General features: G+C 39.6%; 1 protein-coding gene across 1 annotated transcript in view; it reads right to left on the reverse strand.

Moving 5' to 3' along the window:
* TPRG1 (tumor protein p63 regulated 1) overlaps positions 1 to 12,907 on the reverse strand; it is a 117,654-nt gene that overhangs the window by 10,039 nt on the left and 94,708 nt on the right. Inside the window, exon 4 of the mRNA XM_030856670.2 lies at positions 2,468 to 2,621. Within this exon, the coding sequence (XP_030712530.2) occupies positions 2,468 to 2,621 (154 nt within the window). The remainder of the gene's footprint in view (positions 1 to 2,467; positions 2,622 to 12,907) is intronic.

Raw genomic sequence — 12,907 nt, forward strand, 5'->3', positions numbered from 1 at the left:
CAAATAAAAGTTCCAGACTGTTTTCAGGAACGAAATAAAGACTTTAAAACAATAATTTAATGAGAAAAGCCTTAAAGAAAATACACTTAACAGATTCAAAAAGTAGTTTGATTGACTGGAAACCAACCAACTAACTAACCAACCCCTCATGGTGCTCATACCCATGCATGCATGTGCACACACACACACACACACACACACACACACACACCTGTTGCTCCTTCTTCCATCCAAGGAGAGCTATATGAACATCAAGTTTCCCCTTTAGCCTTGGCTGACAGGAAGTCTTGGGCAAAACTTAATGCTCCAGTCTGCTAATTGTGTTCATGGGCATTTGGGGAACAGTTATTCCATTCCCCCTTTTTTTCCATTCCCCTTTTGATATTTTATTTTTTAGCTTCCTTCTAAATTATTAATTTTATTTCTCTATGGCAGAAAAACAATAAAGCACTATCAAGTATTAGACTAATGCAGTGGCATATCTCTGTAGTTCATACAATTTCTTTTTTAATCCTTTACCCTGAATTTCTTCCAGCAAAGGACAAGTACAAGAGGACAAGTACAAAAGGACAAGGACAAGAGAACAAGTGCTTAAACACACCAGATATGAGAAATAAGAGAAGACTTTGCCCAGGAAGTGATGGACATAATAACCCAGGCAGTTGGTATTTATTTTTGACTTAAAATAAAAAGAATTACTACTACTTCAAAATATATATTAAATTAATTACTAGAACCAGTTTTCCTTTAAAGGCAGGATATAGCTTTGGAAACATACATTATTAAGTTCTTTCAGTTGGATTAACAAGTGTTAAAAAGAAAAAAGAAACAGATAAATGACTGCACATTTAATAAGAAAGAGAAAAGGAACAGGAGTTTGGGGAAGAACAAGAGCAGGATAGAGAGAAAAGGAGAGGAGACTATGAAGCGACGTATCCGAGCATTATTATTAATAAGGTCTTTTAACAATAAGGAGAACAGATATTCCATTTGAATTTGGGGGCATTATTGTGATGTAAACTCCCACTCTATCTCCCAGAAGTCCTCAGTGAGTCTACTCTCACATAAATGCCTTTGTGTCAGTGTTATGTTCTTTCTGGTTTTCATTTTGGTTTTTTGTTATTGTTGATTTTGGGTGGTTAAGAGTCAGGCTAGGGGCTGATGTTGATGCATGGGTTGAGGTATTGTGAACTAGGAGTATAACAGGGAGACTAGCAAAACGATCCATACAAAGAACTAATTTAGTGCCTGCAAGAGCTTGGTGTCAGAGGCAAACCTGGAGACCAGAAGCCCCTGAGGACATCTGCATAAATCTTGAGAGGACAACTGAGCTTTGCTGAGAGCAGAATGGGATTCAAGCCAACTTCACCTACAGGTTAGGAGGAACGGAGGCCCCATCTAGCCTCTAACCACATACATTTTGCCTCAGATCCTTTTTCATAAAATAGGGAACTTACCAATTAAAAATATTTGTTTGTACATATACATATTCACTTGTATGAATAAATGTGTTTAAAATAAGGCAAGAAATGCAATGTATGCCATCCAACCACAGGACTTTAGATGTAGACTGTCATGTTTTGAATTTATAGCAAATAAAGTTATGCTATTCTGAAGTGAATGACAGCATATAAAGATAAACTTAGAGAGAACAGAGAAGGCAAGAATTTCTAGGCCGTAAGCACACTCTTATGTGAACATCTGGTTTTGTCGAAAGTACACAGGTTGCTCGTTCACTGCATTTACAGCTCCAGCTGTTTCACTTCCTGACTACTCAGAGTGTCCAAGGACTGCTTAAGTCTCCCTAGGGAAGATGAAACAATATTAGAAGGGGACCTCCCTGCCACTGATGAATTTTAAATTTACTCGGGGAGATGAAATTTAAAGGCATTAAAAATAACTCTTAATTGCTTTACGATTTACAGAACATTTATATATGCTTTATCCCATTTAACCTTACAATGGCCCAGTGAGGTTGAGAGGAAGGGCAGTTGTTCACTGTGTCCATTTTAGAGATGAGACTACCAAGTCCCAGAAAAAAAAAGTGACGTAAACATGACCACCGAGCCATATCTGACTTCATATTTCACACTATTCCAAATTCCTTCTTTGAATAAAATAATTCAAATTTAATTATACCCAGAAAATTTCATGTACCCTGTAAGCAATAAACACAGACAAACAATACTACTGCAATTTTAAAACAATATTACACTACAATTTTTGCTCAGAGATTAGCAAAGAGGAAACAGCAGTGGTATGGTTACTATAAATATTGCTATATATATTTTGTCAAATATAAAACATCTCTACTGTTTACTGAAAAAGTCCTATAAACTTTTATAGTTTTTATCTATATAAACCCCAGGTTGTATCTTATTTTTTTTTTTTTAACAATACCTGGTTTAAAAGCACATAGCTTCACCAACAAAGCTAATTGGAGAGTGATGCCCAAGCCGTCTCCTACCTTGCAGATTTCGAGAAACTTCTCACTGGTGTATTTCATAGGGTGCTCAGTGAAGGTAGCATAAGGCACCTCAGTGGACCATGGGTTCCAACCGGATAATAGTGACTGCTGCTCTGGACTTCCCCAGTACATCCTAAGGCCTTCTCCTTGTCTCCTGCAAGAAAGGAGTTTTTCTTTAGATTAGCCATTTTCATTAGATTAAAACAAACAGAAAAGTGTGGGAAGGGAAGGTAATGCCCCAGTCAGCCTTTCTATTGATGCTGAGATAATTGGCTGACCAACTAGTTAAATTGCTACAGGAAATTTAGGAGGTGAGAAGAAAAGTGTGGATTTGGTTGCAAACATGATGAGTTCAAGATGTTGTTGAGAATTCTGTGGGTAAATGCCTGGTTGGAAATGTGACACTGGTGCTCTGGACAGAGGCCATGGCTGGAAATATGGATACTGAACTCATGCCAATATTCTGGTGGTCAAAGTTAACAGAGGAAGGAAGAAGGAAGAGTCAAGGTGGTGGGACAGGAACTGAAACATGGAAGACATCATCAACATGGGAGACAGTTTCGAGGAGAAGGAAGATGACTACAACTACAGTATCCACTAAGCAGTAAACTCAAGCAAGAAATGACTGAGAAAAGAACTGGGACTTCCCAAGCACTGGGAAGAACTGGGACCTTCCCAAGAGGGTATGCCTGATCTTTAAGAGGGTTGATGACCAATTCAAAATACCCTGCGACCTCAGCTTCTACGTCTCATGGTTCTCTATTCTCTGCACACATTCCTTCTACCAAAATTGCAGCAACAAACACGTCAGAGCTCATAGGAAGACTATGCCTGGTCACAGTCCTGACCCACATTTTGTAGGAGGCAGTAACCATCTGTTACAGCGCAAGCCTGGTCATCTGGTAAACCCAAGTACAGAGCAAGAGAAAGTCAGCTTGGGAGTGGTGATGGGAGGAAAGTTGTGGCAGGGGAATGTGGCCACACTGGATAACAAATTTGTAATTTCTGCGGCCTCTGCTTTTGCATGTACCCATCAGAATTTATGGTTTATGGTTTTAGACATCTCTGAATGCAAAAGAGGTCCCTGGAGATTAAGCCTAGCTCAGGTGCTTTGTATTCGACAAGCTTTAAAACTAAGTTGCCTGTAATTCTAAGCAGACCCATGGAACATCACAGAGGTCTCGTTTCTTCTAGAAATTAAATCCTGGGATCTAGAAGGAAGAACCAGACCTCAAGGGAAAACTAGAGCTCAATTGTGATGCCTTCACAAAGCTGTCACTTCCTGTATTAAAGACAGGATTCCTCTGGGAATGTCACTGTGGTTTCTGAATGTTTATCTGTGTAGAAATGTCTGTAAACACAATCTCACACGTATGCATATAACACCCCAACGGGCTGATTCCTCAGCTTCTTCTTTCAAAAGAGAAGTAAGAAAAGAGCCTGGCTCATTCTGCTGCTCAGTTCTCAGATTCTTGATGATTATATTTGAAGGCTGATACCCACCTTTTTTGTACTTAATCCTTTGCCAAGGAAGGGGAAAAAAAGAAAGAAAAAGAAGAGAGAGGAAAATAAAAACATCATAAATACCTCTAAAGTTCCCTTTCTAACCCTTCATTTTCTCAGCTGCTATACTGACATTTATCTTCCCCAGCTGCTATACTGACATTTATCTTCCCACCCTGTACTTTCCTTCATTCTTTTTTTTTTTCCCACTGGCCTGGTAATAAGCCCTAAGCTCAATGAATATTCTATGCATGTTAGTTAATGGAGCATTCTGGCTTGAGTCCCTTAAAACAACTTGCACGATACAATTATTTACGCTTCATATGTCAATTTATGTGCTGGGTGCAATTTTGCTTTTATTCAAAGGCAATGAAGCTCTTCCAAGATAGCTTTCCTAGTAAATACAGTTTCTATCTTTCACTTTAGGGAAACCTCAAATGAAGTTTAAGCATGAAATTCAAGAGGGGCCCTATTTCTAAATAATTAATCAATTTGAGTGTGGCAATGCCCTTTCTCAGAGATGTAGTATACTTCTAAACATACAAGCTTAGCCAACCTTCTCTCCTGGGCTCCAAAGGTGATAGATGGGAAGAGAAATCTACAACCACGCAGTCTCTCCAAAGGTAAAACTAAGGTGGTATTTCTCAGCAAAACTTTTAGTACTAGAGTCGTATAAAAATCTATCATATTCTGTCAAATGTCTCCTTAGGGCAACTGCAGAGAATATAGTTCCCTTTATGACTGGGAATGCTTTATTAAACAGTTACTCGTGCTTACCATGAGAGTGGTCATCCGAGGTGACAGGAGTAGAGTAAAAAATGCAGTGAACAGGAGGTCAGGGAGTGCTGTGTTAGTCTTGGTTTTGACACTTAATGCTGTATGACTATGCGACTATAGGCAAGCTCATTTCTCTTTCTGAATCTCAGTTTCCCCATATGTCCTTCAGGGTGTCTCGATGTGGTGATATTCCATGACTTCGGTAACTGTGTAAATGGTATAGACAGCTATGGTCATGATGCTGCTAGCATTCACCCTGTCAAGGACATACAGGATCCCTAAGAAGCCTCTGGATTATGGCTTCTGTAATTTAGGGGTACCAAAATAGCCTCCTTAAGTAGAACAGATCTTCTGCTGCAAAGCCTACACCCAGTATTATCCCATCACTCCTCAGAAACTTTAGCACCTACCACGCTATTTTACAAACATGAAAAAGCACAAATCAGCCACCATGTGGAGGAAGAGTAGTTTAAGGTTTATAAACTGTAGAATGTCAGAGCTAGAAGGGCTTTTGGAAGCTATAGCCCGGTGTCTTCTTTCTGGAGATGAGTGGAGATGAGAAAATTGAGACTCAGGAAGGACTAAAACTTTCTCAAAGCATCTCAGCAGGCAGGGCTGAGCTGGTGAGAGCCCTGGTCTCTCAAGACTTCAGTTAGGGTTCTTTTCACCATCCTGGGCTATAGTCACAAAATACATTCAAAGTGAAGCTCCTGCCATTACACAACATAGCCGGCTTTATTTCCAATAGACACAGAGTTAAAAGAATTGCCCTTCGGAGCCTGCCATGATCTGTGGGCAAAAAACCTGCCCAGGGATCCTAGCTAAAGGTCAGAAAGAAAATCTCTGTCTCAAAAGGAACTGTAAATTTTTATATATGCTCAACAATAGCAATTATGAGATTATAGGAAAATAAGTTAGCACTAGAAGGGTAGGGGGAAATTACAAAAATGTTATGTTGTCAGGGTAAGAAGATTGGGTCTTTCTCGCTGAGCTGCTTTGGTCAAATTAATCAATGTGGGAGTATAGTCCCAGGTAAAGAATGCCAAAATCAAATTATTTAGCAAAGAAAGACTTTTGGCAGCTCTCTTCCCAATATCATACTCTGAGTGTAAACCCTGGCTTTCGCTAGCTCTGTGTCTTTGGGCATTTCACACCACCTTTCTCATCTTCAGGTAACAACAATTTTGTGAGGGACAAGAGGATAATGAATGAAAAAATGTTTTGTATGCTGGAAGGCTCTGTCCGACTGAGCAAACATTAAGTCCCTATTATGTACCATAATGCTTACTGGGTACTGTTAGAGCCTTTATATATTTTTTCATTTTATTCAACACTTATAAGCAATTTTTAAATGTTTTTGATAGAAATAGATGAAGTTAACAGGACATAAGATAAAAAGTACGACCAGGTTTAATCAGATCATCAAGTCAAGAACCACTAGTGGAAGAGAATAAAAAGAGGGAGGATAAACACCATGATCTCTGGACATAGACAAAACCAGAGGAGCAAATCTTTAGCACAGAGGAGGTGCTGGAATCTTCTATGTTCTGCTTCACCTATTAATCCCTTTCTTTCATCTGATTCTGAGTCCCAGGGTATTTCTTATGCATTCAGCTTCTGTTTCCCATCAGTGTATTGATGTATATAATTTCCTACTTAAATCCATCAGAGAGACTCTCATTCACCTTTAAACACCCTTTCAATTCTCTGTTCTTCAGACTGAATAAGCCCAGTTCTGTAAAAGTTTTATAATAGGTTAAAACTGATCTTTTAAATCACCTTAGAGCTGGTTCTCTGAAACATTCCTAAGTTGTCTATCTTCAATTCCACCACTTAATTAGCACATTCTCTGTGCAGTGTGTTATCTCGAGTAGAGAAATGGATAAGGCCCAATCCCTGAACTCCAGATGCCCATGCTCTAATGATCTCTGGGCGTATTTTACTATTATCTGCTTCCCAGGCCTAAACAGGTACACATAGAAATCTGACGGTCCCATTACGGAAGTAGAGGAGCTCACCTATTGCAACTTATTTTGTTCGCACTTTCTATCCTCAAAGACACCAACTGGATCTGGCCTCCATTGTCACAGTAGTGGAAGCAAGAAGGTTAATGTACCCTTCACTTCTGATAAATTTCAAAACCTCACAGAAAGGTATAGAAGTAAAAGAAAGGATCCATTAGGACTCATATAAGAACTTGGTAGAGGAAGAGGGTTTATAGTAATAGCTGGAGATTTTTAGGATCCTAGACTGAGTTGGAAGGCCCCTTAGAGGTGTGTTTCTAATTCTTTCATTTTATAGATATATAAACTGAGGACCAGAATTTTCAAAGACCAGAGTTCTTCCTTTAGTCATGTTAATTACACGTTTTACTCAGTGATTCAGATGCAAAATTCTACTCAAATACAGTTGCTGGCAGGGTGGAAGGCCCAAGCAATTACTACTTTAAACCATCACAGCAGCCCAGTAGAAGATTTGCTTCCTACCCCAGAAAAGCAAAGCCATGTTGAAGCGATGAGGCTTACACAGAAGAAGCTATCAAACGAGGGCCAAAGGACCAATCATGGAAAATAAATACGGTTTAACAACACAAAGAGGAGCTCAAGTTCAATGAAGGGAAAACTTTCTTCAATTACAAACTTTGTGAGACAAAAGTTATTTTTGTCAGACTCCTCTCCTTGAAGTCATTTTTAGCTGAAGTAGAAAAATATGCCAGCCGGTCACCAGTCTGGGTTCATTTGCTCATTCCACACATTTTTCTTTCTTCGGAGAGAAGCCATGCATCCTTTTGCACAGTGTGAGATAGCCAACATCTTTTCCCACGACGGCCCCCTCTCCTTCCATCCTGGCCTTCGCAGATGCTGTGCTGAGGTATAAACTACCTGTTCAAAGAAGCAAATGAGGAGTCTAGCTCCCCGGAAGGAGCAATAGCAGCTTCCATTACTACATCCATCCGCTGCCCCTCCTTTCTACTCATTCTCGACTCTCAAAGCTCCACCACAGAATTAAAAACATAGCTCCAGGCAGCAAACCGAGATTTACGAGGAAGCACAGACATTAACGCTTGCTCTAAACGCAGGGCGTGTGCTTGTAAGTATGGGTGAGCAAACAGAGGGAGGCCGCACAGGAGGAAGGAGGAGGGCGGGCAGCCAGGGGGAGAGAGCAGTTCAGAACAGCACAGTGTGTTTTCTAAATGGCTCCTTTTCCCTACCTCCCAGCCTGTATTGTTGAAAGGTGGGCCTTCTAGGCCCATGAAACGTTAGTTCCTTGCTTATTTAACCTGGACAAAAGGGGGGACTGGGTTGGCACCCTGGAGGGTATTCAGTGCTCCTCTGTTCAATGAATGACCTCAGAGGAAACATTTTCCATGACAAGAACCCAAAAGACGCTGGCACAGAGTCAGACAATAAGATTTGCAGAATGTGTTTACATTCTCTCCGTGTCCCCAGGCTGTTCCAAACCCAAGGCAGGTGCTGCCTTTATCTGCTCTCTTTGCTCACCTGGCTCCCTCCCAGAAGTTTCCAGGGCCTTGGACTCAGTGCGATTAACCATTTACTGGCATGGGTAACCAAGAAACTCTGTGAGTTACATTCCTTGAGGAAGAGGTGAGTGATAAAGTTAAAAACAGATCAGCGGTGTCTATAAAGAGAGAATTCAGGGGCAGTGTGGTGTCAGAGGTGGAACTTTGTGTGGCATTAGGAAGCCTGCATTCAACGGATTGATCTGCCACCCACTTGCCGAGTTACTTGAACCATTTTCTTCTCTCTGGGCTCCAAGGGTCCTCTGTGAAACCAGGTAGTTGAACTAGATCATCTCTAAGATCCTTTTCTGTCCCAATAAATTAATATCTGTGCAGAAAGACCAAAATAATGTGCATTAATAATGTATATTATTAGACAAAAAGCCAAAGGATAACTTAATGGCTAAGAGAAATTCTCAGACGGCTGCTGAGACCTGACCTTTCTCCTCCTAGAAGAAGAAGAAATCATCTTAAATGGCAGAATAAAAGACCTAGGGTGAAAACAAAAGCAGAACTCAGAGAAAGTGAGGGTGAATAATTACAAAAAGGGTAACAGAAAAAATGTATGGAAGCTCCAGGGCTGAAAGTCCTTAAAGGAGAAGTTGATCTGCTTGGGAAACTTTAGATGTGCTTGTCCTTGAGCTGGTCACATTCAGGGTTGAGGTGAAGAAGACTGAGGTCCAAACCAAAGGATGACCTTTGATGAGCTAAGATTTCATGGCTCACAGTGCTGTTGTTGCGTGTGTGTGTGTGTGTGTGTGTGTGTGTGTGTGTGCTCACAGCAAATACTTAGAATAAAGTAAAAAACATGGACACTTATAGTGCCAGGTACATAGCAATCACTTAATAATTCCTTCTTTAATGATGATAGATGAATAAATAAATTCACAAACCAAGTTAGGATGCCTACGAGTTTGAATGCCATATGAGTCCATCCTTAGAATGTTACATGTTATGGCAGTATGTTTCCTGAACTGGCAGTCACTAAAACCTGGGTCTAATCCTAGCACCAATGCTAACTTTCTGTGTGGCTTAGAGCTGGGCACACTATCTCTGGATCTTCATTTCCCTTTGTTACGTTTTCACAGTGTTTGTGTCCTCCCAAACCTTATATGTTGAAATCCTAATGCCCAAGATGATGGAATTAGGGAGTGAAGCCTTTGGGAGGTGATTAGGTCATGAGGGCAGAGTTCTCATGAATAGGATTAGTGCCCTTACAAAAGAGATCCCAGAGAGGTCCCTCACCCCTTCCGCTATTTGAGGACACAGAGAGAAGGCACCATACTTGAAGCAGAAAGCAGGCCTTCACTAGACGTTGAGTCTGCTGGCACCTTGATCTTGGACTTCCCGGATTCCAGAATTGTGACAGAGAAATTTTTGTTGTTTATAAGCTACTCAGTCTTTGATGTTTTGTTACAGCAGCCCCAGAAGACTAAGACACCCTTCTTATAAAATACTGAAGGTTCTAGATTAGTTCCCCTCTAGAAGACACTCAACTATGCACATATCCAGCATTTCTGACCAGAAAGAGCCAAGTCTTATCTACTATGGGGTTTCATTTAAATGACATACAGAAATTTTTTATTTTCCAGAAGTTGTATGAATGGATTATTTGGATGGATATCATTTTAAAACTTACATTATTACTTTCTTAAACAGTTTATATTAAAAATAACTAATTCTTTTATGGCCTAATAAAAATCATCACGAACCCCAGACTTTAAGACATGGAAGGGATTTATTATTCATGTATGTCCTATGTCCTTCACCCATTAACTCTGCCAAAACAGAGACAGAAATTTAGAAGAGTACCTAGATTAATACTTAAACCTCCATACTTCTTTCCTATCCTCTCACGTTTTCCTTTAAGAAAGCCAACTGTTGTATATGAAGAGTGAGGCTATTACTCAAGTTCTAAAACATTCTTGACTGCTAACTTTATTAGTTCTTATAACAGCTCTCTTTTCTCTCACCATCAGGCTGTCATTTCCTGCTGCTATCAACACTCCTGACTCCAGAGCTCTTCTTTCTAATTTGCTATTTCTGTACTCCTACTCACAGGTTAACTAGGAATGTGTTACTATTGGAGTCATGGGCAAATAAACAAACAAACAAACAAACAAACAAACAAACACACTTCTCAGTCCCTTTCCTAAAGGGAAATGTGTCCATTTTATAGCAAAAGCTTTGGTTTCACAGATGCCACTTAAATGGAAAGCTAATCCCATAAGGTTGAGGGCAAATAAGTTTTAGATAAAGGAGATGAAACTGTATGGTTCTTTTAGTCTTGGGCACCTAAATGCTCATGTTTTAGAAGGTCATTTGGAGCTCCATGCTTGTCAGAATGAAACAAATTGTGATCCCAGGATTAAAAATGATAACCTGCTTGCCACTGATGAAGATGACATGAAATTTTGTCATCCTTAGAGACATACCCTGGTAGACTGGCGTTATGATATTCTGTACAAGGAGCCTCATATTCTGATCCTTCCTTCAAACCTTTTAGAGTGTAACTCCCACAATATTTAGCAATTGCTTTGAGTGTCAACATTATGAGCAAATCCCTATTAACATTCCTCTATAAAGCCCAGAGAAATTGCTCTGGATAAAATTGTAAATAAGACTTAGAGATTGGAACAACCCCTTAGAGTTGAATCAAAGAAGGTTTCGTTTATTTAACACATGTTTAATGATCTTCAACCCTGTACCAAGTACCATGCAAAGAGCTTGAAGAACATATAACAAGTCTTCAAGAAACTCAGAGCAGTCTAATGGTTTTGTAAAGTAGATGGTCTTTTAGCTGGGGTTTGATGGATATGAGGACTTTGATAAGTCAAGAAGGTGACTGAAAAAGAATAGCATTAAGTGCACTGAAGACAGAGGAAATCATGAGAGCAAAGACTCATTTGGGTTGGGGTTGGGGAGAGAAACAGAGAAATTCAGTGTATGTGTCATGATTTGTATTTTTATGATGCTCTTATCTATTTCCAGTTTGACTACATACGAGTCAGCAGGGTAGTGGGAGACAGGCCAGAAGAAGGCTACATAAGTGGTAAGATTGAGGTTAGGTGGTTGATCAGGACTGTGAAAGGTCTGGAGCAGCCTAATCCTAACATAGAAGCTAAGATGGGACTTCCCTGGTGGTCCAGCGGTTAAGACTCGATGCTCCCAATGCATGCGGCCCTGGTTCGATCCCTGGTCAGGGAACTAGATCCCACATGCCACAACGAAGATCCCGTGTGCCGCAACTAAAGACCCAGTGCAGCCAAATAAATAAATAAATACTTTTTAAAAAGAAGAAGAAGAAAAAGCTAATGAGAAGCTATGGGAGAATCAGTGGGGAGTGCTTTAATTAAGTGAGAAAATATGTCCCTGACAGGCACACTCAAAACTACAAAAAATATCAAAAACAACAACAACAACAACCCAAACAAAGATGGGCAGAAGACCTAAATCGACATTTCTCCAAAAAAGACATACAGATGGCCAAGAAGCACATGAAAAGATGTTCAACATCACTAATTATTAGAGAAATGCAGATCAAAACTACCATGAGGTATCACCTCACTCCAGTCAGAATGGCCATCATCAAAAAATCTACAAATAATACATGTTGGAGAGGGTGTGGAGAAAAAGGAACCCTCCTACACTTTTGTTGGGAATGTAGATTGGTGCAGCCACTATGGAGAACAGTATGGAGGTACTTAAAAAACTAAAAATAGAGTTACCATGGGATCCAGCAATCCCACTCCTGGGTATATATCTGGAGAAAATTATAATTCAAAAAGATGCACGCACCCCAATGTTCATAGCAGTGCTATTTATGACAGCCAAGACATGGAAGAAGCCTAAGTGTCCATCAACAGATGAAGAGATAAAGAAGATGTAAGATACACACACACACACACACACACACACACACACACACACACACTGGAATATTATTCAGCCATGAAAAAGAACGAAATAATGCCATTTGCAGCAATACAGATGGACCTAGAGATTATCATACTCAGTGAAGTAAGTCAGACAAAGACAAATATCATATGATATCACTTATATGTGGAATCTAAAAAAATGATACAAATGAACTCATTTACAAAACAGAAATAGACTCACAGACATAGAAAACAATTTTATGGTTACCAGAGGGGAAGGGTGGGGGATAAACTAGGAGTTTAGGATTAACAGATACACACTACTATATATAAAATAGATAAACAATAAGTACCTACTGTATAGCATAGGGAACTATACTCAATATCTTGTAATAATCTATAATGGAAAAGAATCTGAAAAAGAATAGATTTGTATATATAGGTACAACTGAATCACTTTGCTGTACAGCAGAAAGTAGCACAACATTTTTACAATATAAAAATGTTACATAACAACTATATTTCAATCAATCAATCAATCAATAAAAAAAAGAGACATTTATCCCAACCAGTCGTTCATTCCCCAGTGAGCCAATGTAAAGACAGTCATTTTGTTTGTTTGTTTGTTTGATTGTTTTAACATCTCTATTGGAGTATAATTGCTTTACAATGGTGTGCTAGTTTCTGCTGTATAACAAAGTGAATCAGCTATACATAAACATATATCCCCATATTTCCTCCCTCTTGCAGCTCCCTCCCACC

This window comes from Globicephala melas, chromosome 4 (assembly GCF_963455315.2).
Source record: "Globicephala melas chromosome 4, mGloMel1.2, whole genome shotgun sequence".
In the NCBI taxonomy this organism is placed as follows: Eukaryota; Metazoa; Chordata; class Mammalia; order Artiodactyla; family Delphinidae; genus Globicephala; species Globicephala melas.